The 16295-nt window shown below is 34.9% G+C and overlaps 2 protein-coding genes across 2 annotated transcripts; one reads left to right on the forward strand and one right to left on the reverse strand.

Moving 5' to 3' along the window:
- Window positions 1-8501: 8501 nt before the first annotated feature.
- LOC111377430 (RING-H2 finger protein ATL2-like) lies at window positions 8502-9802 on the forward strand. Its single transcript, XM_023000522.1, has one exon. It carries the CDS (start codon window positions 8704-8706, stop codon window positions 9580-9582), a length of 879 nt encoding a protein of 292 aa, XP_022856290.1. The 5' UTR covers window positions 8502-8703; the 3' UTR covers window positions 9583-9802.
- A 291-nt stretch (window positions 9803-10093) lies between these two features.
- Window positions 10094-16280, reverse strand: LOC111377431 (condensin-2 complex subunit H2). The gene is made up of 11 exons (XM_023000523.1): window positions 15884-16280; window positions 15684-15783; window positions 12838-12947; window positions 12623-12765; window positions 12096-12543; window positions 11828-12003; window positions 11585-11758; window positions 11409-11501; window positions 11145-11246; window positions 10900-11058; window positions 10094-10616 (listed from the first exon to the last, which is right to left on the reverse strand). The coding sequence occupies exons 1-11, from the start codon at window positions 16071-16073 to the stop codon at window positions 10296-10298; spliced, it is 2016 nt and encodes a 671-aa protein (XP_022856291.1). The 5' UTR covers window positions 16074-16280; the 3' UTR covers window positions 10094-10295.
- Window positions 16281-16295: the final 15 nt, after the last annotated feature.

A 16295-nucleotide genomic window follows, 5' to 3' on the forward strand; every position in this document is an offset into this window, starting at 1 on the left:
TTTACGGGTCGATGGACGTTGGGACCGAGCTGTGTGCACAAAATGACACATAGCTCGGTTCACAACACCCTCGTATTGGGTATCCACCTCAATAAAAAAATGACGCGACCCCACAGCACAATGACAGTGTTAAATCAGCCGAGTTCTGGTAAACCCATGACCCGTTCTCAGTTTAAGCGGTTCAACTTATGTAAATATATATTTTTTTAAAAATTTTAAATGTATATTCTTTTAATTTCTGTAACTGTATATTTTTTTAACATCGGTTCGATTTCGGTTCTACCCTGATTTACCCCTTAGACACTTTCTTTTTATCAGATCCATGATCGAGTCGATTTTTAAAACATTGGTTTTTATTGATTTTCACTTGACGAGCAGAGTCATGCAATCAATTTACATAAAGTCCTTCAAGCGACCTTGCAATTACTACAAGATTCAGGATCGACAAATATGAAATAAATCAATTTCAATTACTCTCACTATAAATAATTTTTTAAATAAATATTCTGAGAAGTTTTTATTATCAATTGTGTAATATTTCTACTAATTACATATTATAATTAACTCTGAAAATTTCAGTGTCTTAACAACAATCGAACTTACCTGTTAAACTAAAAATCAGAAATTAGTCTCGAATATGTTATAGGCCAAAACCAAAAATTAGAATCCATTAAAATAACCTAAAAATTGATGGTTGTCAGCCTTAAACGTGGCCGGTTTACCACTAAAATCAGTCAATTCACCTAAAATTTGAATTGTATTGTTCATCACTAGTTGCGATTATTGTCAGCTTAAGTGGTAGTGTGATTATCAATTTCATTGAACAATTAATCAGGAAGTCTATCGTCTCTTAAACCGTTAATGATCATAAATAATGATATACATCATTGCTCTATAAACGTTTAATACCAAATCAATTTTAAATTTAAGTATGACGCGGCTCGACCCTTGGACACAAAGCTCGACTCGTGATCAAATCTCATGCTTAGCTTGACCAAAGGGCTTGTGATTCTCATAGATTGAGTTGAGCTGTCCATGAGCTCCCAATATCCCATGTCAACGAGCCTGCTTGGCTCATAAAAGGAAAAAAGTGAACTTAATTTAATCCATGACTCGTGACAAAATGAGCCCAAATTGCTCATGAGATGAACTAGAACGAATCAAGCCCGTGAACCAGCAAACGATTCAATCAATTTCTCATTCCTAAACTTAATGCCAATCCCACGGATTTTAACGTTAAATCTTTACTATTTTACGGGTCGATGGACGATGCGACCGAGCTGTGTGCACAAAATGGCACATAGCTCGGTTCACAACACCCTCGTATTGGGTATCCACCTCAATAAAAAAATGACGCGACCCCACAGCACAATGATAGTGCTGTAGGTAGGTGTTGTACAAACAGCCTCATCCTTGGAGAACGGGTTAGTAGCTTTATATGGGAATTGGGCTACCAATGATCCTATGGACACCTGGGTGGAAGCTAATGTAGGTGTCAGAGGACAGGGATCCCAAGTCCCTAGATTTTAAATCAACGTTGGATAGAGATAGTACCATTCTAAAAGATTCTTATTTTCATCATTATTATTTTCATATGAATTGCTACTAGAAATTAATTGGCCAACCCTGCCACCTGTCCTCAATGCATTCATAATTATAATCAATACTAATTGATTAAGTAATTAGTCTCTTCAACTTACTTCTAATAATAATCTTAGTTAATAACATCTAATTAATGAACATTAAAGATTAACTTTCCTTTAGATTTGAATTTAGTAATAATTGAACCCTCTACAAGGTATAATAGCTTGAAATATTTGTTGAAAATGTTCGAGAAACAGTAATTATTCTGTTCTGTTTACTTGGATTTTGAATTTACTCGACAATTATAATGATTCCTACACGAGAAAGTAGTTAATGCATGATTTTAACTAGATCAAGCCTTATCTTGAACAAATCTATTAGTGAAATTCACTCAATATTAATTTTATGGTCATAACATCACCAAATATATGTCAAGAAATCAATAGTCTTTATTAATGTTCCAATCCTGTAGCCTATAGGATTATGCAATTTAGTATTTTTAGTATATGAACAAGACGAGGAGTAGATTTAGAAGTTGATTGATCCCTTGTCCCTTAGCTGGATGATATGTTGTCAATCATTCTTAATCCAATTTGAACTAGCTGGCAAAGGTCCCAATTCGTGATAGAGAATACGATGAGTGGAATTTTCTAATAGGATGATGAAATGCGTATGATAAAAGCACATTGCTGATTACAGTTGTCTCGCGCTCCTGAATATTTTTTAATTACCCACTTGTGTGATTTCGTTAGTAGACTTGATAATTCTTAATTGAGTAGTTGTAAATAGTCACAAGTTTATGGAATATACGTCGAACTCCTTGTCTCCTTCGTTCACATAGACAAATACAGTATTGTTCCTATTTTTATTTCATTTATACTAGCAGCATGACGCTTATATTACTCTTTGTTAAGTGCAAATTATAATTAGCAATTTCCTAAAACAAAATCAAGTGTGTATTAGGTGTTTATCAAGTTACAATCAAAGTTAAAATAATTAAGAATTGATAGTATAGGTTTTGGAAGAAGTCTAAGACATCAAAGATGTCCAAGAAAATCACATGTGATCAAAGGAATACAATTAGAAGTCTAAAATAATATCAAAGAGCCGCAAAAGTTATGCTCCAAATTCTTAATTGCAACTTGCAACGCAATTTTCATTGGATGCTACACTAAAATAATTGTAGCTATTTGAGTTAACTTTTCAATGCATTTTGAATCACCTCAATTCGATATCGAAGAGAAAGTTATGATGAAAATACTGATAATTGCTCAGTTGCTACTTGCCTGTCGCTATCGTAGCCCTCGAGCGACGGATCGATGCCCAAAATTCTGTTTTGCTTCGAACACTGATTTTTTAATTCCTTTTCATCCGAAAGTGTGGATATATATGTGTGTGTGTGTGTGTATATATATATATATATAACCATAATTATTTCACGGAGATTATTCCTTTGAAAATCCAAATTACTTTCATTAATTTTAAGATTCAACGACCATATTATTTTATCTATAGATTCATCCAAACTTAAATTTGTTGATCAATCTATACATTGATATTAAATCACAGATCGAACACACAAGATTGTTGAGTAAACACTAAACCTACAATCGCCAATTAGTTTTCAGAGTTACTGAAGTTTTGGGAAAATGCTCTTGGAGTTCCAGTGTAGCAGAACGAGGTTCCATTGGAAGAATGAGGTTAATTCTTGAAGATCTACAAAAGATAAACGATACTAGGGATCGAGAACTAGTGTGTGCAGCTCGCAGTTCAGGAAGGCCAAAGTGATTACATGAAGTTTAGAAGAAGCTAAAAGTTAGTCGGGTCTGGACCAAACTGGCAAATCTCATTGTTTATAACAAATTTTTAACTAATAAAGTGTTTTGTTACTTTTAATTGTGTAATTCCGCACATTGATCTAAATAATCTTTGATTGTGATATTCAAACTAAGGATAAATTGATTTGATTGACTTAATCATTTAGAAACAATTGAAAAGTGACTTTTTACTTTTAATTATGTAATTTCGCACATGACTCTAAATAATCTAAACTTTCACTCTCCTACCATTCCATTTTCATGATCTAAGCTACTTCCATTTCACTCATTCCATTTTCATGATCTAAGCTACTTCCATTTCACTCACTGCTATAGAAACTTCTGATTTCTTTTCCTATTAATTCTACATATCAAAGCACATTGCTAGTATTGTCGTATCAAAATTTGAATTATCTTAAGATCGACTAACAAGTTCGACCGAAAAATACATATTCAGACCCAAAATATAGTTGAAAAGAGAGACGTGGGGCCTCCTCTGGTTTTGGGGAAAACTGATGGGCCCCACTAATGGGTCCAATGGGGGAAGCTAAAATGACAAGATATTGAAGCATAATTTGGACGGTTCTTTGAGTTGTTCGACACGTTTCAGCTGTAGTACATTGACCAACTGGACTATTTTGTTGCAATAGTGGTGGAGTTGTACAATCTCTGTTTAACTCCAATAGAGTTTTGTTTGTTTTTATAACTTTTAAATTGGTATATTTATCTTTTGAATTCCTTGAAAATATTCGAAATATATTTTTTCTTTTAAAAAGAAATCAACTAATTATATTTTAGGTCATGTTTGAGCCGCATTCTTTCAAAAAAATGCATTTTTAAACAATGATTTGACATTATTTCAATCACATATTTTTCAATAAAATAATATCACACGTAAATTTAGAAAAACTTCTCATTTTTTAACCACAAATTATTCATCAATCTACTATTTCAAAATACATTTTTTCAAAATAATGTGGTTCAAACACGCGCTTAATCAATCAATTTTAGAAAAATGCCTCAAGGTTGTGGCCCATCTTTTGATCCATAAGGTATGGGGAAATTGACAAATTTAGCATTAGAATGTGAAGGTTTACAGTTTCCGTTACTGGTTTTCTTTATTATCTTTCGGGAAAATTATCCAAAGGGATAATTGCAATAGAAGCCCCTAATCTTTTAAATACTAACATACATTTCTTAACATTTCATTTGTTACAATCGTCACTCAAAACCTTTCAAAACGTTGTATCTGAGGTCTTTTTAAATAGAATCCATCCAATTTACCGTTAGTTGACCAAGGAAATAAAATCTGACTTTTTTGACCAATTAAGTGGAGTTAAAATCGTAACTTTATAATATTATCATATAAAATAACAATTAAAATTTAAAATAATTGAAAAACCAAAAGAAAATGGAAAAAAAGAAAATAAATTACCCTTCTTCAAAAGCAAACGCTCCTATCCACATATTAACCATTGCCGGTCAACTACACAAATCTCAAAATCTTCAAACTTCTCTGTCTTTAACGCATAAAATGGCTCACCCAATTCTTGAACAAGTTGGTGCTATTACAGTTTTAACTGGACATAAATCTGTGGTTTTGCAGCAAAAAGAACAACTACTTTCGAAGAGGCCCGAGTCTTGGCTCGGCGGTGTGCAAATTGTAACACCACTTCTACTCCGATATGGAGGAATAGTACAAGAGGCCTTAAGGTTTAATTTTACATTTGGGAATTATTTTTCTTTTCTTTGTGATTAAACTATATTGTGAAGAGTGTAAACTAATAGCCATAAATTTGATAGTCACTTTGCAATGCTTGTGGGATTTGTTTCAAGAAGAGAGGAGAGCAAAAGTAGCCACTCGCGAGCTAACTCAACCTAGATCGTTTACATCCCTAATCATGACATGTTTTTATTTCAAGCAGAACTCTCCAAGTTAACAAATTGTTCCAACAAAAGAGAAAAGCTACAGAGAACTCTTCGGACCAAATAATCTTGATTTCCACCACCGAAAATCTAGCTCATTAAAATTGCAAGATTATTGAGGTCATAAATTGAATATTTATCGGGATTTATAAAGCATATTTTTTGAAGGCAACGATTGCAAACAGATGTGAAAATAAAATTAGCAAATTGAGCTTGGCGAGTATCCTAAAGTAAGTTTGAACTGTTTCGAAGTTACAATTGGTAGTGGATAACATTGTGTTATTACTGGATCTTCCTATTTTTGAATTGATGAAACATTGTTTAATCTCTAATCACGAGTTGCTATGATGAAAACTGAAAAGAGCCATTGGCCTATAAACTGTGAAATTGAAAAGAGCCATTGGCCTGTAAAATGAGTTCTTATGATAGAAATTGAAAAGATACATTGTTACCTATGATATTAATCCAATAGTCTATAATCCTCTGGGATTTGTGACTTATGGACATTGATATGTTACCTATGCAATATGATCGGTGATTTGTGACATGTAAACTATTACTTGTGACCTGTAACATATGAAATGTGACTCGTGAACTAAAATCTTTGACATGTTATTAGGGTACAAAGACATGTGACATCTGATTTGGGACTAATTAATGTGACATGTTGACATTGATATGTGACTTATACAATATGACTTGTGATGTGTAGCTTGTGATCTTTGAACCTAAATTATTTGATTTGTGAACAGTAAACATTGATCCATGATCTATCCACAATTACCTGTGACCTGTAAACAAATTGTGAGTCATAATTAAATTTAGTCGTAATCTCACATTTTTTAACAATGATCTGTGATCAGTAACCCTCGTGAACTGTGACCTATGCACAATAATTTATGACCCATAAACTGTTGCCTGTGACCTATGAACATAAATCAGTGGTCTATAATCATATCTCTTCGAGCTGTGATCTGTAGACATTGATCTATTACCTATGCACTATGACGTATAACCTCTAACCCATGAAATGACACGTGACTTGAATATGTGACTAGTTAACAATGTACAAAGACCTATGACAGCTAATCTGTGACCGGTAGCATTTAGCAATTCGAACAACATATCTTTACCAATAACAACAAATAAAATTCATCCCAAAATCTCACCACTGCTGCCATTTGCCAACACCAACAACCAATAAAAGTCACCTCAAAACATGGGCTATATAGCGTATTGGAAAGCTACCTCAAAGACCACCTTGAATTAAATCTTATTTTTGAAATTGGAAACTAAAAAACAGACCTTAGTATAATTTCTATTAACTTTAACTATCGTAATCACGTACCCAAACTTAACAGGGCAAGACCACAACTAACCATATTTAATCTCTTTTAACCACTTTATCCTATGTCGGCCAAAATCAACATTACTATATGACATCACTTTCTCCGAAGTGGAAATTATATGCAACCGGAATTTTAGAGAATACAATTCAAAAATTAGATTTAAGGTTTGTTCATACAAAAATCAGATCTTGATTCAAACTTTTAATATTAATAATGATATAATAAAATTAATTAATTTATCCTACACAATTTCAATCACAAACTTTAATTATGTATCTCATTTCTTTCTCTCTCTATCTTTGGTTAGGGTTTATTAGGCAGATTTCGACTCTCCACACTGCATTTGAAGGTCCACTGGATTCAATGGCGAAACCAGGTCGAAGCCGTCGGGCGTTGTCTCCCAAATCAGGTTTGAACTCTTCTTGCTCAGTTCACGTTCTATTTCTAGCTCTCGCTCTCGTTCACACTCCTCCGGCTTTCGCTCTAGATCCATAACCTCGTCTTCCTCTCCTTCTAATAGTGTTGGCTCATAGAGTCGTAGCCCCGTCCTACAAGAAAAATGTGCTGGAGGTGATGGTGATGTTGGTGGTCAGGTGAGTTGGTAGTGGTCATGGCGCAGCATCGCAGGCTAGTTGTACGATAACATGATCTAATTTTTTGGTGGTCTTTGGGTGGTGGCGATTGTGATATTGGTTGCGGTGGTGAGGTGGTGTTGATGTTGGTGGTCTGGTGAGTTGGTAGTAGTCGTGGGGCAGCGTCGCATCCTGGTTGTAGGACAACACGACTTTGGATCTGATTTTTTGGTGGTCTTTGGGTGGTGGTTGTGATGTTGGCTGCCGTTGTGAGGTGGTGCTGATGTTGGCGGTCTGGTGAGGTTATCATGGCGGTGGTCTGGTGGTTGTGGGTAGGATGGGATGGGATGTTTGTGATCAATAAATTATTTAAATTGTAATTAATAAATAATATATAATCTAAAAATGTCATTGTGACACAATTTATGAAATTGTGATGGAGAAATAATTTTTAATCAATTAATTTGATAATTTATGAACATTAAATACGTTGTGACTTAAAAATTTGTGATTTGTAATCAATATAAATAAATTGTGACCTATAAAATTTTTAATTTGTGAGCGATGAAAAATTGTAACATATACAATTTTTGATTTGTAATAAAAAAATAATGTATGATCAATTATTTGATAATTTGTTATCAAATTTTATAGAATTGTGACCTTAATAAATTTAATTAATAAAATATATTTTTATTTAATTATTTCATAAATAAAATTTAATTAATATTTGATTTTAAAATTTTTAAACTCTGTTTCTTCATTTTAAAGTGGATCGTACTGAATCTCTTACATATGAAATTTTCCATTCTCCAAATCCAAAATGAAACTTGAGCCACAAAAAGACCCAACATAATTGGAGCTTGTTTGGAGAAATTCTTTGAAAGAAAAGAAATGATTTTTTTAGAAATATTATTAAAAAGTAAGAAAATTTTTTGAGGTTAAAATTAGCCCTTGTTTGATCCTTATCTTTCTAAAAAATTATTTTTAACCACACATTTTTTAATAAAATAATATTACATACAAACTCAAAACTTTTCTTTAATTTTTAATATTTTTTATCAATTTACTATTTAAAATATATTTTTATCTAAAAACAGAGCTCAAACAAGGGTTTAATTTTGAATATTTTTGTTTTTCAAAAGAAAATCATTCCCCAATAAGCTCATGTCCATGGGGCCCACCTAGTCAATTCACCTAATCACCTAAAACACTCACTTCCTGCAGCTCCATTTTCGTCAAAATCCCGCGTCAAACGGTGTATTATTCACACGAAACTTTATTTCATCATCACTCACCGAAAACGAACCTCCCAAGAAACTTCCTAGTTACACTTTTCTTCACATATATACGCACAAACTATATCCATTTTCTTGATCATTCTTGAAAAACCCTTTTTAATTTGCTGAATATCTTGCAGTTCTATATTCTGGGTTTTGTGAGTTTTGAGTTGGAATGAGTAATAATATTGATGCTGATATGCAGATAGAATCTACGCAGGAAAAAGATTTTGCTTTGCGTGGTAAAATCATGCTGAGTGCGATAGTTATACTGTTTGGAGTGGTAATTTTCTTGGCGATTCTTCATCTTTATGCTAGATGGTATCTGCTTCGTTTGCGCCGCCGTGAACTCCAACGCCGCCACCGCCGACGCCGCCGCACTCATATTGTTTTCTACGTTGACAACAACCAGCCCAACTCCGCCAACGATCACGGACTGGAGGCGGAGGTTTTGAATTCCCTACCGTTGTTTGCTTACTCCTCCAAGACTCATCCGGAGGGGCTGGAATGCGCCGTGTGCTTATCGGAATTTGAAGAGAATGAGACCGGCCGGTTTTTACCCAAATGCAGTCACTCTTTCCACGTAGAGTGTATTGATATGTGGTTTCGGTCACATTCTACTTGCCCCCTCTGCCGGTCACCCGTTGAACCGGTCACTGAACCGGAGAAGAACTTAGCCGAAACAGTCTTCAGAGTGGATGAACCGGGTTCGAGTTCCGGCAATAATACGGCGTCGATGGGTGATCGGACGAAGAGATTGGATCTGGTTGGAGTAAGAATACAGATACCCAGGACAGAGTTCGATGGCGAGTTATCACTGAGTTCACCCGGATTCAGATCGCCGGGAACTCGGTTATTGTCCTTTAAAAGACTCCTCAGCATGAACAAGAAATCTCCTATGGGGACGCCGTGTGGAGTCGGGACGAGCTGTGTGCAGTTGGGAGCCACCGAGTTGGACTTGGAGAGTGGGAGTAATGAGTTGACTCAGGAGTCAACTGGATTAGTTACGCCAAGCGAGTCGGCGCAACTTGGAAAAAAGAGTGACGTGTCGTAGAACGACGTTGAATTTCGAGGAAAACGACATTCGGCGATTGTCAGATATCTGGTTTTTAGGAAGGTGTTAGTCTCTTAATTTTGATTAATATTAAAATTATACACGCGCAGCGTGCTGGAATGGGCTTTGTATAATATTTCCATCGTAACGCTGTCGTTTATTGACTTGGAATTTGCGTCCAAAGTTATTTATTTTATTTTTATTCTTTTATTACAACTCATCTACAATTATACTTTTATTTCATTTTAAATATTTAGCCCTTGTTTCAGTAGTAATTAAAATTAGATTTTTAATAAATTTTAATAAAAGTTGATGATGAAATATGTAAGTCTTGTTTGGTTTCCATTTTTGTAAGAATTAAAATAAAAATTATAGTTGTTACGGAACTCACACAAAAGATAGAAAGTTAAATATAATGATTTGATATGATGAATAACAGTCATATTTTTTATTTTTATGGCTAAAGAATGGGAATCAAACAGGACATAATTAATAAATTATAGATCCTTCAAAATGTAATTAAACTTAATTATTGACTTTGATTTAAATTAAACATAAAATTTTAGTTGCTAACAAACAGGAACTTAAGATCGATAAAAGAAAACAACCCTGTTCTAGGGTACTAAATCCAACTAAAAGGTTTAGGACAAACCCAATTTTTCAGCGATCCATTAGACACTACCTTAGTAATACAAGGGAATCAAGTCGCTGTGTTAACCGGCAGCATGTATGTCTAAAGGGGATACTAATCGTGGTTTCCGTCTCTTCTTGCCTTGAGGAGTATTGCTTGCCTTTCTTGGACTTGGAGAGGTATTATTAACAACTGGGCGATTCTCCTTTCCCGGCTTGTTTCTTTTACTACTGACGTTTCCTTTCGTTAAAGGAGACTTGGCTCTCTTTTTAGATGACCGAAGCTTCACTCCTTTCCTTCTCTCGTGCCTAAGGAGTCGAACATAGAAAGGATTAGCAGCTGTGTGGCAAGTGAAATTATCATTCTTGTCGCCTCGCGCCAAATCCACATCTCCATTATTCACCTGCACTAGCACATGAAAAGTAAATATCCAAAACTACTCTTTATAGTACGGTGAGCTGCTCAAGTGATAAGAGCAAAGTCTTAGGATTCGAGGATCATTTGGAGGAAAAAATTCGTCCAGCGTTTCATATAGGTTCAAAAGTTAATACTAGAGTTATAACAAGGAACCATTTTCCCAAAACATGCCTCAATCCACAACAAGAGGTGATTGTTTTGTGGTTTTTCCTCTCCTGCAAAATGTATCCGTGGCTAAAATGACGAAACTTTTTGAATGCGGGAATTACCAATTGAAGAAGAGCAGAAAATGTTCGAGCAACATCGTGCTTCTCTTGTCCCCTGACAACATCTCCAAAAGACATGGCCTTTCCCTCGTCTCCTTCCATAGATAGCTTATCAAGAACTCTGTCACCATATTCATGAATATCAAATGTTGGTCGAGCGTCCTGCCAGGAAATGCTATCATTATCTAACTGAAGTACTAAGAGAGAAGAAAACTTAATGGATGGAAGGAAATAGTATAAATACAGACTTGCTCTTCCAAGTTCTGCTCAATTCTTTGTTTCCATGTTGAAACCCGAGTAGCCAATTCAGTCTGCTTCTCAGACTCGGCTAGACTAGCAAGAAGTGAATCCTACAACATAAAATAGGTTATGCATTGCACCAAGTCAATATATTGCTATTCTTTACAACAATTAACTAGACATTGTAGCATTTTCGTCATTGAACACTATCTTCATCAACAATAGAAATTAGGTTGTGCTATATAAAGGTAAGCTGAAACATCTGGTATTACCAAGTGAGACCGGCAGAGATCTTCAAGGCTTGCATTAGCACCAGGATCATCATAAGCTTCATTGAAGTCCAAGTGATTGCCAGCACCATCATGCTGCATAATGTCGAAATATGAGTAGCTAGACAAGGCATCGCGCTAATTTATTTCTAATTGTGTGCATGGTTCACCAGCCTTACGTTTTCTTGGAAAGAAGGTACATCTTCTTGACTGTATTTACTCTCTGGCAAGTCAAAATCAGGTGGTCCGCTATCTGGATCTCCACTATCATATCCATAGTCTTCAAGGTTATCCTCAGGATCATGAAAGGCATTGTTCGTTTTACTCCCTCCAAGAACGAGTGATTCCCGTAGCTGCAATTAGCAGATAGATATTATGTCTGAAACAGACTTGTGCAGCTAAAGAACCACCAAAAGACCAACCTTTTCGTAAAGTGGAGGAGATTGTGATTTTTCTTGTCTTTCTGAGGTACCATGTTTTGCTTCCCATATTTCAGTGAGTTCTGAGCTAATGGGACCATGCAGTTTTGCAAGAGGAAATTCTTCAGATATGGAAATATGTTTCTTGGAACCAACCCCTTGCCTTTTATGAGCTTTTACTACGTGTAAGCAGGGACAAAATCAGAAAGCGTTAGATGGCAGAAAATGATATTGTAAACAAAACGAAAAGGGAAATATACACTAGAACAACCTTTTTTATAAGGTTTAACTTTCAAACTCCCCGGTTCATGAGGATTCAAAGGTTTCCATGGATCATCATCATCGGATTCGTCCAAGTCCACGGGTTCTGGATACCCATCTCCCATTCCAGATTCATCATTGTTGTCGTCAGGAAAATCATGGCCAAGAGAGGAAGACCCCACATTGTAATCGTTAGACTTATTGACAGGATTAACGAAAGGTGACTGAGTAAAATTATTATCCAGGTTCTTTCCAACTGACAACTTATTGCCAGTTCCCCCAGATTGTCTTATTGGTGACTGAAAGCTCTTACGGCCTTTAGAGGCCAGAGAGCTACCTCTGTAGAAATTAGTCTGCCCATTGTTAGCTTTACAATCACCATTTAGAAAATCATTAACCGCAACAGCATCGCAAGAGTCTAGCAATATAAAATCCCGGTATATATCACTGGTGGCTAACTGCAAGCATAACAGTAACAATCAAATTTAGAAATATGCTTACAATTGTCAAAAATTCTCAATAGTCATAATATTATACCAGATAAGACTCTAGTTCCCCATCATCACCACCAGCATCAAAGCAATCCCCTTCAAGGACAACTAGATTTGCAGGGGCCCTTGCAAATTGACTCAGGGGAGAATCTCTACAGGTTGCACTATCTAAAGAAATCTTTGCTTCCACTGCAATATGAAATAATCTAAACCATGATTCTTTCTGACAGTAACAAAATCACAAACACAATAACAACCTACCTGGGATGTCATCTGAAACCCAAAATGAATCATCATCTTCATCCTTTGCAGTATGCGAACCACCAGATTCTTCTGGTCGTGCAGAAGTAGTACCTGCTTGATCTTGCTGACTGGTCATATAACATAACATAAGCAAACTAATCATTAGGTCTCATAATGGAATTCGTTTTTAAATAATTAACCAAGAAACCAAATGATGATTTAGCTATATATATGCATAAATCGATGTGTACAATATGATGCACTTCAAATTTAAAAATGAGCCATATTTTCAGTGTACATTAACTTCGAACATTCACTATGTTGCTGCACTAACCGAAAAAGGAGTAAAACCCAAGCTGATTATCTATTAATTATTTCCGAAAAGATCCATCATATTTCGACCCACTTTTGTTCTGGAAAAAAAAAAGCCTTGAGGATATAATTCTAAAAGTTAATTTAAGTTGAGGAAAAGAAAAGAAACTTTACACTTCTGGAGAAGATAACTAGCTGCAGGATTAACAAAAGTAGAAATACAACAGAAGGGCATTAAAACAATTACAATGATGGGAAAATGACTCCAATTGCTTAATGTTTCATCGAGTTAGCACAAAAATTAAGGCAACTACTACAATAGTTTACAAAATGTCTGCTAAGCTCTACAGATAAACTTCAGCATTTCCAAGCATATTAGGCCCAAGAGCAAAGGCCTGTTGAGAGGAATTCTATCCTTCATGATAGGGATAGGTTTCTTTCCATTATAACATTAATATCTGCGTTTCAGTTGTGGTAATAGTTTTCCTAAATTATACAGGAGTAATGAAATAATACAAGTAAAAGACATAGCTCTAAATATGATTAATTAAACCAAGTTTATTTATATAGTGAGAACATCATTTATCAAATGACATTAATTTCTGCTAGCAATCAATCAAATTATTGATAATAAAGAGAAGGGAATGTTATTTAAGTCTTCCTAGGAAATGTTCTGTGGTATACCTTTAGAATTTCATATTTTGGATGAAAGTATAGAAGTTAGGAAGGGGTATCTGAAAAAATTCCTCATATTGCATCCATTTTATGTACCTATCATTTTCATTTTCATTTTCCACTTATCTCTCCAAAATACAAATTATAAAGGACCTGGGAAAACCAAACCTTTACCCCGTTTATTCCCCACAAGATCAAAGTTGTGGAAGATATAAATAAAAAGGAGCAGATTGATAAAACAAGTTTTCCAAATAGCTTTTGCGTCAACAACTTCAATATTTGCAGAGTGCCATTTTTTTTTTTTTTCCTTCAGTAGTCTTGATTCTAATTCTTCCAAAAGCTTCAAACAATCACTCAAATTCAATGAAATAATTTGTTGCTTTTATAATAATCACAATCTTCACAAATAACAAATGAGCCTGTTTAGCTGCTTAAGTTTTGATCATAGGTATATTTAAAGACAGTCTTCATAGACAGTAACACAGTCCAAAGATACAACTATCAGTTATTACAGCATGAAACATAGAGAAGTTCAGATGATTGTCAAGCTATTTATTTTACAGGGATTGGACTAAAATATTCTTTGTTTTCATGAAAAATATATCAATGGTACGACTCTACAAATTAAGTCAAGGAGAAGTAGAACAAGATATACATCACAACTATAGGGTTCTCTCTGGGGAAAAAACTTAATGAAGGAGACCTGTTGCTCTACCACTGAAACAACATGTTGATAATAGTATCCTACATGTTTTCCCAGCTTAACGGAAAGTTAGAAGAGATAGGGTGTTTCTCTAAAGACCTCCTGTCCCTCCCACCTTTCCCTGTCATTTTCTACCTAAGGTCTAATGGAACCCAAAAATTCGTACAATTTACCCAATGTATAAGATAATCAAATTGTCAATTTGAAGTTATTCCTACAAGATCAAATAAACTACTGCATATGATAGAATTTGAATTCAAGTAAATCGACTTTGCAAGTGAATTCAGATTGTGATTTTGACCGATTGAGCATTTGGTGTAACTGAGAGCTCCTACAGTCATATTGAAAGTTAGCGCCAGACCACCAGCACAATAAGCAATCGAAGATATCTCATTAGTCAGTCACTAAGAAAGTCTTGAAAATGACGTGAATCAATATTGATCTATTTACGTACTTTCAACTAGAGATCACTGTTTATACTATAATAACAATGAAATGGACCTCTGCGCAAAACCTAAATATCAGCCCTCAGATAAAGTTTTTAACTTTGCTAAGTAACTCAACTTCTATGCTCCACCAGTCACCCTTTAATGGGAGATGGAAGAAACAAACAAGTTCTTGAACGAAAAAATATTTCCGCTAAACTTGCTACCCAAGATTTTGAATATCTACAACATTTGATCCGAACAAGACAAGTTCCATAGCTTAAACTGCTTGCAGTATCTTTCCTAGTTCACCACAAAGGATAAGAATCATCCTCCAGAGACATTTAACATACAAACTTTCATACCAGGCCCAATAATAGCAGCAACTAAACTCACTTACAATTCTTAAATTAAGATTCTATACAAATCATGTTCCTAGCACTATTACCCTAAACCCCATTTTTGAGGTAAATATTGCTGCTTCTTTTCTCACCCTTGCTTTTTTCTGTAAAAGCAAGCTTTGATAATTCAAACTGGTTTGTTCCAACGTAAATGAATTACCTGCATTGAGTTTCTTGATGATAGTTCAAATCAACCTTGAATTTTCCTCCATTTATATAACTCAACACATAAAATAAAGGTAAGATTCAAGGGCTAAGCATCATATTGAATCCAAATAAGCGAGATATAAGTTCAGTACCCGAGAATGAAACTAAACCAAATAGAATAAAATAAGCCAAAAATCAAACCTTTTCTGGGAAATGAACTCCAAAGCATGCAAAACCAAAGAATACAAATATTCCACCTTTCTACTGTACACCTGTATCGATCCCTGAAGCAGCAATGCAGCTACAAATTGCCCCAAAAACCAAAAGAACAATAATAAATAAACAAACAAAATCAAACCCACAAAAAATTCAGAATAAAAATTGAACATGAAGTAATTTACCTTCAGCGAAATTTACCGAGAGGTGGGCATCGTCATGGCCGGAGATTTCACCAGAGCATATCTTGATTAAATATTCTTCTAAATTCTTGGCTAAGTCGACACCCCAATTGGACTCGAGGTCCCGCAGAGGTTGTACTGTGTGGATGAATTTGCCGGAGGAGGATTCGAGTTGTTCGAAATCGTTACTCATTATTTTAAAAATCGAATTTTACAGTCCATTACTAGTAACTTTTGCTGGGTGCTAAGAAAATTACGCTCCAAGAACGGGAAAAAAATAAATGCACAGGGGTTTTGAAATTAAAGAAACTCGATTTGATTTAAGAAACCGGTGAGGGTATATAGATGAATGTCTGTATCGATAGATACAAATACAGATACAGAGTGTGTGTAGGTGTGTGAGAGAGAGAAGGGG

The sequence above is a fragment of the Olea europaea genome, unplaced genomic scaffold (genome assembly GCF_002742605.1).
Source record: "Olea europaea var. sylvestris unplaced genomic scaffold, O_europaea_v1 scaffold1656, whole genome shotgun sequence".
NCBI lineage: Eukaryota > Viridiplantae > Streptophyta > Magnoliopsida > Lamiales > Oleaceae > Olea > Olea europaea.